This window comes from Myripristis murdjan, chromosome 14 (assembly GCF_902150065.1).
Source record: "Myripristis murdjan chromosome 14, fMyrMur1.1, whole genome shotgun sequence".
Classification (NCBI taxonomy): Eukaryota; Metazoa; Chordata; class Actinopteri; order Holocentriformes; family Holocentridae; genus Myripristis; species Myripristis murdjan.
In genome coordinates, this window is record NC_043993.1 from 23036533 (window position 1) to 23055265 (window position 18733).

Genomic DNA, 18733 nt, shown 5'->3' on the forward strand with positions numbered 1-18733 from the left:
ACAAATATTAACTAACAAAACAGAAACAGGAATGCAATGTGCATCACCAATATGTTTTCTGGACACAGTTTGTGTTTTAATGATCACACCAAACACAGGAAAAGATAAGCCACTTGTCATATCATTTTTATTAAGACAACAAATGGAGTAAATAGCCTACAACACCCCTTGTGTTTTCTACACCAGGCTATGGTGTAACTGAGAGCAAAAGTGGTTCAGGGACTCAAACCAGGCCCTTGAGAATCTAGGGGTCCTGAGCAAAAGCATGGATAGTTTAATTGAACTTCACCTTAATTTATGTGAAGTTAACCCAGGACATTGCAAGGATAATATAGAAATACTTATTTTCATCACAGGTTTCACTGTCCCCTTGTCATATCCTATCCTACAGCCTAAAGTTATGGTATTTCTGTAATAAATTAACCAGCGATGGCTATAAAAATTCTGACAGGGACACAATCTTGGTTAGTGTAGGTCTCTGAGCTAGTTAAAGTCGAGGAAGCACTGGTTTCAGAGGATAAAAACCTCTCAGGGACGCCTCATCATAAGAAAACTACAAATCCCACGATGCCTTGCGGCTCTGACTTTGGCCGCATTTCTTGTCGACGTGGGAAGGGAGGGACTCGGGCACAAACAAATGTCAGTTGGTGTAATGTTGGGCTACAACACCACAAATAACCGTGACATGCCAGGACGTTTTGATAGATAACTCCATGACATTGCTGAAACATGTGGCTTAAACCCGAGGAGATACTGCTGAAAAACGCGTTTAAATTATGGGTCACCGAGAAGGATAATGAGTATTTCGTGTTGCAAAGGAGACGGGGGTACGGAGAAGGTGGAGGCGGGCTGACAGGTAACGTTAAGGTTTATGTTTTCACTCACCGCTTGGCTAGCTGTCTTACCTCACATGTTTTGTTTCGGCAAGCAAGACGTGGCGCCGCTTTAGGCGACAAGTAAAGGCTCCTGTTGGGGGTTGTAGTCACATATTTTGTTTCTAAGGTGGTTTCTGCCATGTAAGGACAACAGGGTGGGTACCGGTGGGTATACGCCGCACAGCTGGTCCAACGTACAGAAATAAATCCGTATTGCAACAGGTACTGCGTTAAGTAACAGCCGGTTGGTGCAATTATCATACTTTTCACGAAGAGTTTACACCAAATTTACACGAAGAGTGGACTTGCCTGTTTATTTTGTTCGTCTGCTTAGTTTATTATCGTTAGCACTCGTTTAATAATGTGGTCCGTGGAAAAATAACGGTAAAACATTTATGTATCCTATTACAGCAGGTCTATTATTCATACCGTTTGTTTGTTTCTCAGTTGGCTTTGCATCCCTGACGTTATGAGCTGCCAGGAAAACACAGGCCCAAAATATGGCCTCAAAACTTTCAGCTGTCTTGTGTGGCCTGGCTGTTTTGTCTGGCCACGGGATCCGGGCTTATCCCTCCTGTTATCTCTGGGGTCAATTTTTACCCCATTCAATGTTTAATGTCTCTAAATACATCATTAATATGTTTTTTTCTCCCTCGACCTTTCCTAATTCAAGTGGGTAAACATGAAATTAACATGTTTTCAATGTCCTGGACAGATTTTGTTCCCACTGGTGTTTCTCTGGGGTCAAATTGCCCCCAGGCTTTTTTTTTTTTTTTTTTTTTTTTTTTTCCAACAAGATCAACATTTTGCACAAATAAGTTTTAGTTGTTTTAGATGACACTGGGTTACTATAACATAAAATTCATAATCGTCAAAAAAACTCCTTCTACTTTAGGGCTCTAACCTAATATAACCATACCTGTAGTAGTGTGAGAGCCAGTTTAGTTCATATGACATTTGGGGAGGAAAAGCATAATTCCCATAAACTTTGATATATATATAAGTGAGGGTAATTGGGGGAGGTTATGCTTTATTTAAAGGGCTGTTTAAGTAGTCAAAAAGACAAATCAAGCGCCTGACACATAAAACAATTTTTATTCTAATCATTTTCTGGACGTTTAAATAAAATATATTTGTGAGTTTGAAGTTAACGGGAGGGTTAAGACGTGTTATAAAACTGGTCCAGGGATCGATAAACATTTCTTTTGGAGTGGCTAAGGCCTGTGGTCCCTCAGATTTTTAAGTGCAACGTAGATGTGCAAAATCAATCCTGTCCACACTTGTAATTTAGTCTAAATTGATTTTCTGATTGAGATAACACCTGTTTATTAAAGCTTAATGCCACCTCACAGTGCATAAATAGTTGTGGCAGTAATAACACTAGCCATCTTAGCCAATGGTCTGTGTTAACCATATTCTACAAAGTCACAGCTAAAAGGTAATTAATGATAATGAATGGTGGTTTTAAAGGAGAAAGAGAGAGCCTGTGTCTTGTCTCGCTGGTCTAATAATAGTGGAAGTTAAACACTGCCTGACATTACATTCAGAGTCCTACTTGAGGCCCCTCTCCACAACAAGAGCCTTTTATGTCTGAAGTATCTCATATGTATTTAAGTCCATCCCGTATTGTTGGATGCTGTTCTACACCTTGTCAGCTTGATAAATTATGCAATCTATGATATAGGCTTGGCTTTTGTGTCCTGTTAATACATGACAGTTCACCAGGAAAACATCTGGAGAGCCGTGCCGTGCTGTGAGCCAGGCAGGCAGGGCAGTATTATGCTGATTCAGTCTTTGAGAGCGTAGCTGCGACCTTGTTAATTATTCATGGAGGGCATGTCAGAGATAAGTTAGAGAGATAACAGATTTGGCTAAATTTAGGTGCTGCACCCTGACATGGACCTGGGGGGGATATCATTCATTTCCCCACTTGTGTTTCCTGTTCTGTAATTATGAGTGAAGTATTAGTGAAGCTGTTGTGCATCTTTATGATGCCATGGAAAACATTTTCCATGGCTAAAGGTTGGCTAAACATAAGAGTATTGGCTTAACATTTTAGCCCTGTATGTTGCAGGTCTTCTGGTGGGAACTCTGGACACGGTGTTGGACTCCACATCCAAAGTTGCCCCCTTTCGCATTCTGCACCACACACCCGACTCACAAGTATACTGGTCAATAGCATGCGGTATGTCACTATTTTTATTATCTCCACTTTTACCACATCCCATTAAGGCAGACAGTCAAGATATGGTCAAAATCAAATATCATGGTACTATTGACTGAATACTTTGGTACTGATATTGTAACGATGCTGTAAAGAGGACTATTGATGCTTTCATAGGAAATTTACACACAAGAGATTTTTGACGAACAATCATGAGTGATGTGGATATAATGACCAAACGGGTAGAGGCGATAACAGCTAGAACCATCTAATAAATTCAGAAAATTGCACCTCTTTACTGTAATGCAGCCTTTGAAACACTTATGCCATATCAGGCTATTCAAAATCCCAGATGATATCTGTTCTCATATATAATATCATATATAGAATAATGTTGTTATAGCTCCCAGCAGTAGTTTCACAACATTGGCTTTCAATCATCAATATTCTCATGATTGTTTGACTTGAGTTCTTTGTGGATTTTCACTTTGGTTTTGGGTCAGGTGCAACCAAAGAGGAGATTGTTGAGCATTGGGAATGGCTGCAGCAGAACATCATGAGAACGCTCTCTGTTTTCGACTCCAGCGATGACATCACCAGCTTCGTGCAGGGCAAGATCAGAGTAAGAAGTTACCTTAAATGTTTTTTTACAGGATGCTCAGAAAGAAAATGTCACATTCTCAGTGAAGGGTATACATTACTTGTATAAATTTGACAATTCCTTCAAAATTCTGCTTAGATTTACTCTTTTTCTTTGTTATTTATTTAAGAGAACCAGATGCATTGATCTGTCTACACCGCTAACCTGTAGCACCCTTCTTATGTCTTGTGTGTCAGGGTCTTATTGCCGAGGAAGGGAAGGTATCTCTGGTGCTGGAGGACGACCCTGAGAAATTCCGAGAAGCACTTTTGAGGTTTGAGAAATGGTTTGAACTCCCACAGAAGGAAAAGCTGGTCACATATTACTCATGCAGCTACTGGAAAGGCAGAGTGCCCTGCCAGGGCTGGCTCTACCTCAGCACAAACTTCCTCTGCTTCTACTCTTACCTGCTGGGTGCAGAAGGTAAGTAATTTCACTGCCATTTCTGTGCTGCCATTTACTAATTTTAGTTGATATTTATCTTGATTATGTTGATTATTGGTAAAAGCGCATGCAGCTCCAAAGTTCCATCAAAGTGGACTTTGATGGTCTGAGAGGAAATTTCATTGAACTTCTGCTTTTGATAAGCCAAAATTGATTTAAAAAGCTCTAAGTAATGCCGCCTTCCTAACTGTGGGAAAGCCATTATGGTTGACCCATAGAAACTGAATGGAATTTGAAATGGAACCCATTCGATTTCCATGGGTAGACATCACAGCCCTGAAGCACATTTATAAAGAAAGGTAGATAATGGACAGCACAGTCTGTTGTTGACATGACACATCATTTGGGACATGGTGTTTTTCACACTGATCCTGTCGGTGTTTTTATTTGCACTGATATAGTTTAATAGCATCATGTTGCTTATTAATATGCCCTTTCAAAATGAATCTGCCGTTATACTGTGTTGAGTGGATAAAAACAGCAAGCATGTTTCAAATACTAGTTGTTCTTTTTATATTGCAGTACTTTGTAATTTAATAAAATTGCAAGATTAAAACTATTGCTAAAAAGTAATATTTTTGCTATTAAGACCATGATTAAGTTTGCATTGTGCTGTCAAATGTAAAATTGAATGTATTATTGTGCTGCAGCTACATTAATTGAATAAAGAATTTGGTAGCATTCATGTTGGTACATCTAGAAAGCTAAACATGTAGTGTTAAATTCTGAAAAAGCCATTGATCTGTTTATTGTGAGGATGAATTTCCTTGTAGCTATGCACTAATAATTGGCCTTTAACTATTGATTGTGCTAATTCCACAGTGAAATTGGTCATCTCCTGGGATGAGATCTGGAGGCTGGAGAAAACCTCTAATGTTATTCTGACTGAGAGCATCCATGTCCAGGCTCATGGGGAGGATCACTACTTCTCCATGCTGTTGCACCTTAATGAAACATTCCTTATCATGGAACAGCTGGCTGACTACTCCATTAAGCGCCTTTTTGATAAAGAGTCTTTCCAAAGAGAGCCAGCCCTCTCCGATCCCCTCCAAATTACCAAGAGGTACCATCAGCCTGCTGCACTGCTCACCTTTACATGATCTCATTAGTATTGATTGCCAACGCCGAGAACCAGAGTGAAGTCCTGAAGACATAAATCATGTGGTGTTTGTAAACAGTTCTTCATGTTTGTTTTAACAAGACAGGACGAGTGCCAGGAAATTCAGCCAAAAAGGAAAATATTTGAAAATCAATTTAGTCATTCACTTGAACCATTTCAAAAGCAACTTGAACACCCATTCATTGAATCATTATGATTATATTCCAGTCATTGAGAATGCTTAACTCCTGCTTTGTAATCAAGCGTTATTTTCGAATAAAGTTAAACAGTTGTGTCTAGGCTTCAAGCTGTGTATTCCTCAATAAGCATTCCTCAATAATAGCTGGCTTTGACCCAGTTATACAGAAGATTGAAATGCAAGATGCACTGACATTTGGTAGTACAATCCACTGTTAGGTGTGAGTCTATGGAGGTTGCTGTGGAATGATCTTGACAGTTTATTTAAGACTTTAATTTCAAGTTCTGCTCATCCAGTTTCTTTGCTCTCCCCCTCAGAGGCCTGGAAACTAATGCAAGGAGTGAACAGTTCCGGGCGTTTTTTAGGCTTCCCAAAGAGGAGAACCTGTTAGAAGTGCATGAGAGCTTCCTGTGGGTGCCCTTCAGCCATTATAACACACTTGGCAAAATCTGTCTCTCTGAGAACTACTTGTGCTTCGCCAGCCAAGATGGAAGCCAGTGCCACGTCATCATTCCAATGCGAGAGGTACAATGTATCAAAGCGCATACTCCAGCTTTACTGCTATATTAGTGAGGTCATGTGTAAACCTTAAAACTCAAGTTTTGGTAATTTTCATGATTTAAGTTCAAAGATTAAATGTTCTCTCTCTGGATTGAGAAAAACCACAGAATAAACTCAAAACTGCGTAGTGATCAAAAAAAAAAAAAAAAAAAAAACGCCTTTTTTCTACTTCCTGAAAAGTTGACATGTTGGAAAGTTTTTTACTCAACAGAAGTGAAAAAGACGGGTAACGGAAAAACTTAAAATAATGCTGAGTCTCAAAATTTACCCCGCACACCGATGAGTGACAGGAAGTTTTTCAGCAACAAATCTCTGGCCTCCATCTGATGAAGTGTGAAAAATACTATCGCAACTGTCTGCATAACTGTTGAAAATGATGAAAATGTATCTTAGAAAGGAATAAGATTGCAACACATCATGTTGTTCCTAGAGGTCTATCTGATGCAAACAATCTAGAACACTGACTGAAACCTCACTGCTTCAAGTCCTAGCACATTTGACAGACAAGCTCGCAGCAGGAAACTCTGACATGAAATGCATGCTTCAGGAAAGAAAATTTGTACGTTGCAGTGTAATCTTTGGGAGCACATGGACAGCAGTGGACACAGCTATTTTATAATATGTAGCCACTCAAATAAATATTGGATGCTTTGTCTTATTTAAACATAAATGCCTGAGTTAGGGATGGAACAGTTACCAGTTTTACTGTAAACTCCGATAAACTATTCATTGGCTAGTTAAACTGTTTAAAATTTTAATTATCATAATAACGTTTTTTGAAAAGTATTATTATTATATTATTGTATTATTATCATTACAATACAAACAGTTCATAGCACTAAGTAATACATTTTTAGTTTGCAATACAAAACTGAACACAGACTGAAATGATTTCAGTCTGTATTAGTAATTATTTAAGATTTTCAGTATGTTTTAACAATAGCAGAGTAACCGAATTTTTATATCTTCTATATTTGAAGTGAAGATTTTTTTTTTATTTGGTGATGTTAAATTTTGTGTTCTTCCAGGTTGTTAATGTTGAGAAGCCAGATTCCAGCAGCAGGGCTTTAACGGTATGTGTGCGTGGAAAGAGGGCACTGCGTTTCTCTGAGGTTCGGGACTATGAGCGACTTGCCAACACAATACGTAGCAGGTGTGGGATTACTGCCAGCCCCCTGCACTCTGCTTCAACAGAGGTAACCCATTTCTACTATTGTGTGTTCTTGTCCCTGCAGGGTCCCTGTGTAACAAACCCTTTTTTCTCAATAATTGCAGTTTGTTGTTTATTCTGTATTTGTTATGGTTTATTAATGGCAGTAGCAAATAACTGTACTGTGTCTTCTTTCTGGAGGCCATTCGAGGGGAGTGCCAGTCACTCATCAACCATTTTGAGGACAACCCAGACGACGTAACTCTGATGGTGGGACAGAAGGGCAGCAGCAAAGCTGTCAGCACGGAGGCTCTCATGACTGTTTTCCACCCCCAGGATGTTGAAAACCTTGACCCCAAAATGGTAAACATATTATTTTCGCATTTTGGGAAACCAGAATTCACTCACAAAATATCATTAGATTAACACTTACTTTGATACAGTTAACGCAGAGCTTCAGGTGCCAGAATGCATGATGTGAATGAAGACAAGGAGGGTGTCACTATTCATGTCATGTGCATCTTATATGTACATGTTTATTATAGTAATGCACATTATATCTTTAAAAAACACCAATAAAAACCTGTTTTGAGAAATGCTATCAATAATAATAGCTTATAGTGGTATGGGACATCACTTAGCATAAACACCAAGTAAAATATTGATTGATGGACTGATTTGTTTGTATTATTGTCATGCATAATAAATATGCCCATTTTGCAAGGGTTTAAAAGACACCAGAAACTATTAGGCAGATCTAGAGTGCAGCACTTACATTTCCAAATATAGTACTAAGCAGAGTCCAGAGAAAATTGTACCAATTAATTATAAATAAATTATACAATCAGACCTTCAGATACTTGTGTGAAGTACTAGATTCACAGATTACAAAATAGGCCTAAATATTTGTAATTATATAGTACTGGAAAAGTCAATTAAGAAAACAATTAGGTAAATAAGTAACTGTGGTGTGTGTGGTGTATATGTTTAACAGCTTAAAGAAAAAATGAAGGAGCAGTCCTGGAATATCCACTTCTCAGAGTACGGACGAGGCACAAGTATGTTCTTCACCAAGAAGACACGAGACTTGATTGTACGTGGTGTTCCTGAGGCCTTAAGAGGAGAGCTGTGGATGCTTTTCTCAGGTATATATTCAGCAGATACGTTAACATTCAATATTTATCATGTTTTATGTAATTTAGCATCTCTTATATATTGCAATTAGTGATTTGTGAAGCACTGCATCATTAAATATGTTGCATACTAACTGCTCACTCAGCATAAATTATTAAGTAGAACGTGGTGAGAGAGATATCAGTGCTGCAGCAATTTTTGTACTGACTGAGGAGTCTGTGCCTGTGTCTGTGTGTGTGTGTCCTTTTTTTGCCTCTGTAGGAGCCGTAAATGACATGGCGACTCACCCAGGCTATTACACTGAGCTGGTTGAGCAGTCTCTGGGCACGAGCACCCTGGCTACAGATGAGATAGAGAGAGACCTTCACCGCTCTCTGCCAGAGCACCCTGCTTTTCAGAGTGACACAGGAATATCTGCTCTTCGCAGGGTTCTCACTGCCTATGCTTATAGGAACCCTAAAATCGGCTACTGCCAGGTATTACACTTAAACTCTGTCTGGCTGTAGTTACAGGAAAATTCCAGCCTAAAACACATCAATGCTATTTAAAACGTTTAACCAGTGATTTACTTTGTCTTTCTGGTGCCCTTTTGTTGTTTGATGTTGTATTTTTGCTATTGTATGGCTAACTAGCCAAAACCTGATCCACTGACGTCACTGGGAGATATTCTCAGCACGGCTACAGTGGCATTTACTAGGAAAAACAGTTCATCAATCTAAAACAGCAATGTTAGCTGTCAGGTTTCAGTATCAGTATTCTGTAAATGAAAGAGAAGCAGCTTTTTTGAATGTTAAATATACAGTGAGAAATCCAGCAGAGCGGAGGGAGATGCCTTCCTTCCATTAAGCTCCATTGTAGCTGCAGCTGCTCTCTGTGTTTTTCACATTTAGACAGTTTATCAACTGAAAAGCAGAAAACAGCACTAGAAGCAGAATGTAAATCACTAATCCATCGCATGTTTAAAACAGTGTCAATGTGTTTTACGGTGGAATTTTCCTCTAACTCTATACATACAACCTAAGAAGTCCATCTATTAAAGCCCATCCTTTTCTCCTGTTCAGGCTATGAACATTCTCACATCAGTTCTGCTGCTCTACGCTAAAGAGGAGGAGGCTTTCTGGCTGCTGGTGGCCGTCTGTGAGCGGATGCTGCCAGATTACTTCAATCGCCGAATCATCGGTGAGAGGAGCAACTTAGGGTGCAAATGTCTGAAATGGTTATTGACGTTTTTAGTAAATTGCATCCTGGTTGCAGCAGCTTTCTAACAGATAAAGACAGTCAACAGTCTGGCAGTCAGTCAGTCGACATGAAATTGAAACAAAATGATCTCAGGAATCAAGATGTGTTCTGAATCAGTGCCTGTGTTTCTTCAGGTGCTTTGGTGGACCAAGCTGTGTTCGAGGAGCTAATTCGAGAGCAGCTTCCCCAGCTGGTGGAGCACATGACAGACCTCAGTTTCTTCTCCTCGGTCTCCTTGTCCTGGTTTCTCACACTCTTCATCAGCGTCCTGCCCATAGAGAGTGCTGTCAACGTGGTGGATTGTTTCTTCTACGATGGCATAAAAGCCATTTTGCAGCTCGGCCTGGCTGTGCTCGATTACAACATGGAGGCTCTGATCAGCTGCCATGATGATGCAGAAGCTGTCACCATCCTCAACAAGTCAGTGTCAGCTAGGATACTGGCCATTTGACCGCACTATTTCAGTTATACTGTACATTACAACTTAAAACGAAAACAATACAGTACTTTTTTTTTATTCATGTCTGTCTTTCTGTATGTTGTCCCTCCCTGGGCAGATTTTTTGATAGTGTGACCAACAAAGACAGCCCATTGCCGCCCACAGTGCAGCAAGCTTCAGTGGGCAATAATGACAAAGCCTCCCACGTCAGTGTGGACATCAGTGAACTGATCCGAGAGGCCTACGAGGTATTCCTAGAGACTCATAAGCCAGCATCAGTTTTAGTCAGCACAATTTGATGTGGTTGATTAAATTAATTGTATTTCTTCCAAGAAATATGGAACCATCCGTTCAGAGGAAGTGGAGAGCTCACGCAAGAGAAACAAATTATATGTAATCCAGACCCTTGAGGATACAACTAAGCAAAATGTTGTGAGTGCCCATCCAGCCAGACATAATTGTTGTTGCATTCCGTGGTTTGTGCTGTATTTAGGATTAATTGAAATTCTGTTTTCAGATTCGTGTGGTCTCACAAGAAGTCAAATTCAGTGCCTCACATCTTGATGAGCTTTATTATTTGTTCAAAGTGAGTGAACAGTTCAGCAGTTTTATTCAACATATATACACTAAAAATCAATATGTGTTCATTGTTTGTAGTTGACACAGTTGTCATGAAAAATTGAGTATCTGAAAAAGAGAGATCACTGTCAGTGTCTTAGCTTACAGTTCTCCTCAATGCCTTTTCAGAGGCAGCATTTCCTCAGCTGCTACTGGACAATGAATAGCCCAGTGCTGCTCCATCATGACCCCAGTCTGGCCTATTTGGAGCAGTACCAGCTGGGTTTCCAGCAGTTCAGCATGCTCTTCTCCCTACTGGAACCGTGGACTCTCTGCACTGGGAAGAGCAACCTCTCCCTCTGGGTCTTCCGCCTGATAGACGAAAACCAGGACGGCCTTGTCAACTTCAGAGAGTTCTGCTATGCCCTTGGTGAGTTCATTCATTCTTTGTAAAGCTGTGCCAGGGCTGCCCTTCCCTTCCATTACACTGATATGTGAGGACAAACTAATGTCACATCACCCTCAGTATCTCAGCTATTACTTTATGTCGCCTCCCCCACAGATACGTTGTACAGTGGATCATTCACAAATAAGCTGAAATTCCTCTTCAAGCTACATCTGCCACCAGGTAAGTGAAGAAAATATAAAAAAAAAATGCTGCAAGCCTAAATTAAAATTACAAAATGATTTTTTTTTCTAGTATTTATAAAGATTTCCCAGAGGGCATCAAAACTCAGTTCTAACATTGTTTCTGCCATACGGTGTGGGACATTTTGTCTTTAAGGTTGCACCTGTATTTGTCTGCCTGTATATAGACACAATCTTATGAACACAGTAACTAGAAAGCAATACATGATGTGATACTTTCTACACCACAGGTGCATGATCTGATTGGATTTAAGATATTTTGATATTAATGAGGAACAGTTTTCCTCAAACTGATGTAACACATTAATGCTTCAAGATATTGAGTTCATATCAATACCACCCATGTGTTTTGTGAAGATAGAATGGTGAATAGAAGAAGTTTTTTTTCTAAGCAATTAATTAATTAGCATTATTAGTTATCCCGTTAGAATACTTGGTTGTAAACATACCATGGTGATGTGTAAGTATTAGGCAGCTTAAGTGCCTCTTGAAGGGTTGTGGAGGAAAGGGAGAGGTTCTTCAGAAAACATGTCATTATAGTTATGTTCCTCTGGTTATATCTCTCTCTCACATGTTTAAATATGTAATAGGCCGCAAGAGGCTCAAATGTGGTAAATGTTTAGAAAACAGGATTCTTAACAGTATGAAAATCCTCACCTACCAGCAACAACACTGCCATGACATCACGGCTTTAACTTAATAGCAACTGACAGTGCAGCCTTAAGTAAAACACTAGGTCAGACAGAACAACATGAGTTACAGACTGAATTATTTCCAGAACTCGGAGTGTAACTCAGTGTTTGTTGAGTGAGCAGACTGCCTGGGGATCAAAACTGTCCTTGAATGTGTGATTATTGTGTGCATGTTGTGGTGCTGCCCTTCCTCGAGGCAGGAGTAAGAATAGTCAGTGGCCTGGTGAAAGGACTTTGCCATGGCAACAGTGAGTTCAAAGCTTGATGGAACCCCATATTTCAGTCTCTGTCTGCCCCACTAGTCTGAAAAATTCAGTGCTTGGATGTGGAGAGTAGCAGTGCAGAGGGAAAGGGAGAGAGCAGAAGCTATCAAATCAATCTCATTACATAGAATCAAACTTAAGAAAGGCACCATATATCACTTACCTCTTTAACCCTAGACAAAAAAGACATTGGAGGTTCAACATAGCACATCTTGAGGGTAATGGCTGGTATTTTTGTCTTAACATTTTAAATAACAAAGTTTAATGTTTCTACAAGATTTAATGTTTCTGATCCCTTTAAGGGTAATTATGGATATTTTACCAATGGAATAGATTCCCTACATCAAGGACTTCTGGAGGACTTGGGGATCTGACCCTGTGTTTTACTGAAGGCTGCACTGTCTTTTGCTATTAAGTTAAGGCTGTGATGTCATGGCAGTGTTGTTGCTAGTAGGTGAGCATTTTGATACTGTTAAGAATCCTGCCTTCTACACATTTATCAAATTTGAACCTTTTGCGGCCTATTAAACATTTAAACATTTGAGGGACAGATATGATCAGGTCACAGTCAAGCAAAAGAAAAGCACTGAAAGAGTCACAGTTTGCCAAGCCAATAAAAACCAAATGGAGAACCTTGTTTCATGTTTTACATAGCGCATACTGCTTCAGCACCAAGGACAGGTCCAATTGTGGTGCCACAGTGCAAACAAAGCATCACACACTCCATAGATCAGGGATAGGAAACCATGAATGTAGGGGTCTGTTTCTGCTGTTTTTCATTACATCCAAATATTACACCAACTGATTTGAAACCTTCAACCAAAGAGGAGGAGCTGATCAGTAAAATTGACCGGTATCATACTTAGTTGAAATGAAAACCTGCAGCATCCCCTCAGCCCTTAAAGGCACGCAGTCGCCCGCCGCTGCCACAGATCAGTGAATAGTACAGATGTCATTTGTAAGATGTCTGACAGGCCAGATCACCATACAATGCTTTAGCTGCTAAAGCCCTCCTGGGCATACAGTGTCAAAGGACACTGCTTCTTTGCTGTGATAAGTAAAAAAAAAAACCAAACAAACAAACAAAAAAAAAAAAAACGCATTCATGCGTACAGAAGATCACGCATGGATAGACATACACACTCATCTTTGGCAGTCTGAGTAGAGAAGGTCAGGGCATCTCCATTTGTAATACTGGAGTGAGAAATGACGAGACAGAATGCTTTCTTATTTCATTTTTTAATAAGTAAATACTCATTACTAATATTATATCCTACTAATAATATCAATAATAATAGGATATCATGATAATATAATAATACTTATTGGTTGGAGGGATGGACAGTAAATTTCTTTACTGTGTTATATGTACTGTTTTGTATGTGTATATGTTTTTGTGTATATGTTGTGAATATGTACACACATATACATGTGAATGTGTTTTATCAAATACTGTATTTAATGATACTGTATTTTGTAAGCATCTATGTGCTTTGTGCACCTATGTGCTTACAGAACACCCAGGTGTAAGTACACCTGGGCTCTCTGTCCCAACAGTCTTTTCATCTTTCCTGTTCTAAGCCACAGACTATCTTCCAGCTTTCACAGGTAGTCCTTTACACTCAAAGCACGAAAGAATCCAGCACTTTATTCCAATGACTGAAGACTCTTCTCACTTCACTAGACTCACTGGTCAGCTTCTTTGCTCTGTTTTCTTTCCTTTTTCAAACTCCCTTCTCACTTTTACCTTTCGCCGCAAAATTCTGTCATACTGCTTATTTGAACTGTTGAATTGCCATTGTTGGCTATCAGTGATCACAGTTTCTATATGCAGTTTTCTCACATCCTGCCTCTATATTTCAGCATTTGATCTTCCAGAAGATGGTGTCATTAGGAAAAGCCCTGAAAGAGGTAATGGTTATCCTACATTCATCACTTTACTGTGCCGTTTTTGGATCATAACAAAATTTCCTTGTGTTTCAGTTTGTATGTTTGTTAGTTTGTAAGTTTGTTTGTATATAAGCTTAAGCTTCAGCCTACACCTTTTCGGTCATTATAATTTTGTTGTCGCTGTATCCTTTGTTATCTATTGATTTGTATGTGTATACGTATTATTATTAATTATGACCCAAATAAACTAAAACTAAAACTAAAAAATGTTGCAATTTGCTCATTAATTTCACAGGCAGAGGAAAGGTGGACCTGCAGGCCTACCTGAAACAATGGCAAGATGAGATACTTAAGAAGGAGGAAACCATCAAGGACTTACCCAGAATTAATCAGGTAATTAAAACAGCCTTGTGGTTAAAAGGTTATTTATGTTCTTGCACTGACAGTACTCCCTGCTGCCAGATATAACGATAAGGGAGTCCACCCTTCAGGGTTGAATCCCCAGTGTCAGCAATCATCCACCCTGCTGAAGTGTCCTTGAGCAAAACACTGAATCCCTCCCAGTTCAAAGCATATACTTCTGGCCTCTGACCTTTGGCCTCCCCTTTTTACAAGGGCAAACAGAAATGGAAATTTATGCAAAGGGTCAAAGCTTGTGCAGGTAAGTTTTCTCCCTCTTAATTTTGACAACTTACTATTATACATAGAGAGTCCGATCCAAAATAAATGCACTGAGAAAAAAAATCTGGTCCTGGCAAAACAGCTCAAACAACCAACCACGCCAAGGAAGCATTGCTCGCTCAATCAGTCAGGTTTTTTCACACACGCATGTCCACTACTGCTCTGCACGCTCACTTCCCCTATCCCTAAAAACTCCACCTAGCCTATTTAAGCTACAGTAATTTAGCGTACTTTACCTTTGCTACAGAATGGCAGAGAAGCTCGCTAGTTCCTATTCCCCCATTGCATCAGCATCAGAGGCACACACATGAGCGTGTATGTGGTTGTGAGCAACGTGGACAAATTCATGTGTTTGAGCTATTTGAGTTTAAATTTTTAACAAAAATCCACCACTAAAAAGTTACGCTCCCTAGCTTCAATGAAACTTTATATTATTATAATGTAATGGCCCATGAAATATGCCATATTATCTGATTTAAATAGCGTCAATACATTCTTTTTTTTTTTTTTCATATCAGACTCAGTTCATCCAGTTCTCCAAGACCCTATACAACCTTTTCCATGGTGACCCAGAGGAGGAAGCTCTGTATCGCGCTGTGGCCCATGTGACCAGTCTTCTACTGAGGATGGAGGAGGTTGGACGGAGGCTGCAGGAGCCCAGCAGCCCTACGAAGCCCGCCACTGCCACTCGGGAAGGACTTCCATCTGAGGAGGCTGTCACCAGCCCGGAGAGCTCGGACGCCTCCAGCACCCACAGCGGTCAAGATGCAGGTTCCAGCCTCTCAGAGGTGGAGTGGTCTTTCTCCTTTGAGCAGGTCCTGGCATCTCTGCTGAATGAGCCTGCCATAGTTAGCTTCTTTGAAAGGCCAACACTTATTCAGACTAGACTGGACCAAGCAAAGGGCACCCAATTGAAGGTAAAGGCAAACAAGTGAGTGGATGCATTGTGGATCTAGCCTTCAGTCCAAGTCTTGAAATTATCATGAATTTCCTTTATCCACTTGTTGAGGGCAGTGGATTTTGAGGATGCAATCAGTACAATGTAAAGCATTAACAATGCTGCCATGAATAAAGGAGGTGCATAAAGGAAAACTGCTTCTCCAGCCAGATAATGATAGTTGATCACTGACACAGCGTGAGAGTAACTTAACCTAAACTTAGGTCTAGGAGGCGCTACATCTGTAAGTCACTGTAAACATCATTGTAACCGTCCACTGATGAACACCTTCAGTGCATTCTCACATTTAGCCTCTTTGCAGACATACTGAACGCTGTGGTTCCTCATATCTTAGATCAGCCATTTTTACAACAGATCTGATTAAGTGATGAAATACATCCTTACATGTACCTAAATTCTGTAGAATTACAGTTAAATATGTGTAATATTGCCCTTATACCACAGTGTAGTTATAAATTGATATTAGTAACCATTCAGTACTGTCCTCCACTCAGAAATAAGACAAAATACTTCATTTCTAGACTTCTATTCAGCTCATGCTGAAATAAAAATCCATGAAGAATGACTTTGAAAAGATTAAAAGGTGACTGCGAGAGTCCCCACGGAGATTCTCCAGAGATGTATTTTCTGTTTCAGAATTGTTGCCACTGCTGTAAAGTGAAATGTATGGTTGTAAATGTTAACACCCATGAATTCACAGCTGAATCCCCTCTCTGTGACAAGTGAGCAGCTCCAGGATTTACATCTTGATGACATGACAGATTAGTCAGGATTCTGTGGCTTCTTGCTTTAACAAAGAGTTGTTTATACTAAAAACAACAACAACAACTGTGGAATAGCAACATGTGAATTATTAAATAGAGTGTTAGTCTCCTTTAAACCTCAACTAATTTCCAGAAACACCAGCCTTTCAGTTGGGACAGGCACAGGATATACAGTATGGGGAATAGGAACGTACTGTAGCGTTGTCCCTGGAAGCCATACATTGCTTTAAGTGTGTGGATATTGGATATATTATATTGAGAGTATAAAAGATGCAATTATGCTATTAAACTGTTGCAATAACATACAAGGGGGAATGCTATGCTGCTCAGCCACAGCACACTCATCAGTCTTGTTCCTACAACAGTAGCACACCCAGTAACCACAGTATAGCATTACCTCAAGTATGTCTTATGCTGGAAACATGAGGCTAATGTAAAGTAAAATAGTAGTGTAAGAAAAAAAAAAAACTCTACGAAGCTGGGACAGTTTGGGAAATTGCCTGAATCCTCATTCAAGTGAAACATTTGGCAACTCCAGCAGCTGTGTATCAGTGGAACTCACCCAGTTGAAATAGACTAGAAAATGTGCTCTTATGTTGAAGGCTTAAAGGGAAAATATGTTTGCTTCATGTGCTTTTTGCTTCCAGCATGGTTTATGTTTTATTCAATATTGCATTATGCTATTATTTTCTTGGGGGAGTACAGCATACTGTACATAAGGGTCAGTTAAATCCTGTGGTTTATTTGGTTATTGTGTTTATGAAACTTTGACTGAACATTTATAATAGGGCATGACATAGTGGATTGCTGTGGATAAACCTACACTTACCTTTCAGAATACATTTTGCTTTATCAAATCTCAGGGGTGCAATATGTGTACAACAGATAAAGAATAGGTAAAGAAGGGTATTTTTGGAACAGGAGCATATATGATAGGAGTTTAACATAGCCTACGTTTGCCTGTTATGTTAAAGCATAGAGCATTTGAGGTGTAGTTACAGGAACTGCCACTTTATGCTAGCCTTCAACAAACAGCCTTCAGCTATATCAGTCTCTGCGAAAGGCCAGATATGTATTTTAGTTTCTCTTTTTTCATAAGTGCATTTTGTCCTGCATCCTTTTCTTGTGTTTGCTTATATCTGAACAAACCTGTTGCACAAGTTTTGAAAAGTTTAAAGATTAATTAAAGCTATACGTAAAGCCTGTAGCTGGACCAGCAACCACAACAGACCTCAGACCCGTTGGTTTGCAGGCAGTCCTGACTGTTCCGGCTGCAGCGTCTCATTCGCAGGGGCCAAATTTACAAACATGACCAAGATTTGTGTGGGGAAAAAGTGTTAAAGAAACTTAAGTGCAGTTTGCTTGCCTATATTCTGATGAGCTTGCCATTATAGGAACTTGATAGTTTTTTTTTTTATTCTTCATTAAAGGACTACTTATTTTTGCATTTTACTTGTTTACAAGATAACTTAAAGCCCCAGTGTGGAATTCATTTGACCTTATGATTGTTAATATCACAGAATCTTTGGAAGTTTTACATATTCAGTGCAAGACAAGTAATCGTTTGCAAACTCCCAGTACTGTTTAGAACTGAAAGTATTTAACGTCATTGTTTACATGCCCAACTAAAAAAAAAAAAAAAAAAAAAAAATCTCAGTAACATCTAACACATTGAAAACTCAATTTAAGATTGATTTAATAACCATACATAATCAAAGCTGGTGAGGCTGCCGTTTGGCAACTTTGGCCCAGGTGTTTCCAAGGCCTAATATGTAATTATGTTATGGCATATTGAGAGCAATTTTATTTTCAATGTATAATAAATGATATCTATGATAATATATATGAGAATAATTTCTGACAATGGTCTGACTATTTCAATGTGACTGTTCACCTGCAGTTTTTGTCTGCATTAGCAATAACTTATTAACATCTTCTAAACTCGAGAAAGATATTATTATATGCCATAATACAAATTACAAGTTATAAAAGAGTAAGCCTAATAATTGCCTCACTTTTTTGTTATTAAAAAAAAATGAAGATTGGCAGGTTTTTGTTTATTTAATTGAGCAAAATTCTTGCCTGTTATAAAATCTTTGAGAGTGTCTTATACATTAGAGAAAATTAAAGTGACAAGTTTGCTCCCCAAGAAGAAATAAGGGAAGAAATGAAAGCCGATGGTTAAGAAGAAACAAGCGTTTTGAGGCTCTGCTTGTTTTTGTAATTTTCCCCTTTGGACAAAGCTTCCAGAAAAATGGCACTTTTTTTCCCCCAAAGTTGATTATGTTATTCCTGCTTCTCAGATGGGAAATGATTGCCCGCAAGGGCAATTTTT

At 39.2% G+C, this 18733-nt stretch overlaps 1 protein-coding gene across 5 annotated transcripts; it reads left to right on the forward strand.

Annotated features, from left to right (window-relative positions):
• Positions 1-628: 628 nt before the first annotated feature.
• On the forward strand, positions 629-18071 carry tbc1d8b (TBC1 domain family member 8B). Of its 5 annotated transcripts, none has more exons than XM_030068513.1 (21): positions 629-856; positions 2950-3060; positions 3543-3661; positions 3877-4102; positions 4946-5186; positions 5739-5946; positions 7011-7178; positions 7334-7495; positions 8127-8277; positions 8528-8742; positions 9328-9445; positions 9640-9925; positions 10063-10192; positions 10278-10376; positions 10462-10530; positions 10692-10932; positions 11065-11130; positions 13705-13797; positions 13969-14016; positions 14291-14388; positions 15195-18071. In XM_030068513.1, exons 1-21 carry the CDS (start codon positions 730-732, stop codon positions 15609-15611), a joined length of 3393 nt encoding a protein of 1130 aa, XP_029924373.1. In that variant the 5' UTR covers positions 629-729; the 3' UTR covers positions 15612-18071. The 5 variants fall into 5 exon arrangements, with proteins under 5 accessions (XP_029924373.1, XP_029924374.1, XP_029924375.1 ...); XM_030068514.1 differs by having other exon boundaries at positions 13705-13713; XM_030068515.1 differs by lacking the exon at positions 13705-13797.
• The last annotated feature ends 662 nt before the right edge of the window (positions 18072-18733 follow it).

What these genes read in the sequence shown, in the direction of transcription:
- tbc1d8b (XM_030068513.1), top strand. Translation starts at nt 730, where the DNA reads ATGTGGCTTAAACCCGAGGAGATACTGCTGAAAAACGCGTTTAAATTA. An exon ending in AGGTGGAGGCGGGCTGACAG is followed by an intron (nt 857 to 2,949) that starts GTAACGTTAAGG and finishes TGTATGTTGCAG; the next exon opens with GTCTTCTGGTGGGAACTCTG. An exon ending in CTAAAATCGGCTACTGCCAG is followed by an intron (nt 8,743 to 9,327) that starts GTATTACACTTA and finishes TCTCCTGTTCAG; the next exon opens with GCTATGAACATTCTCACATC.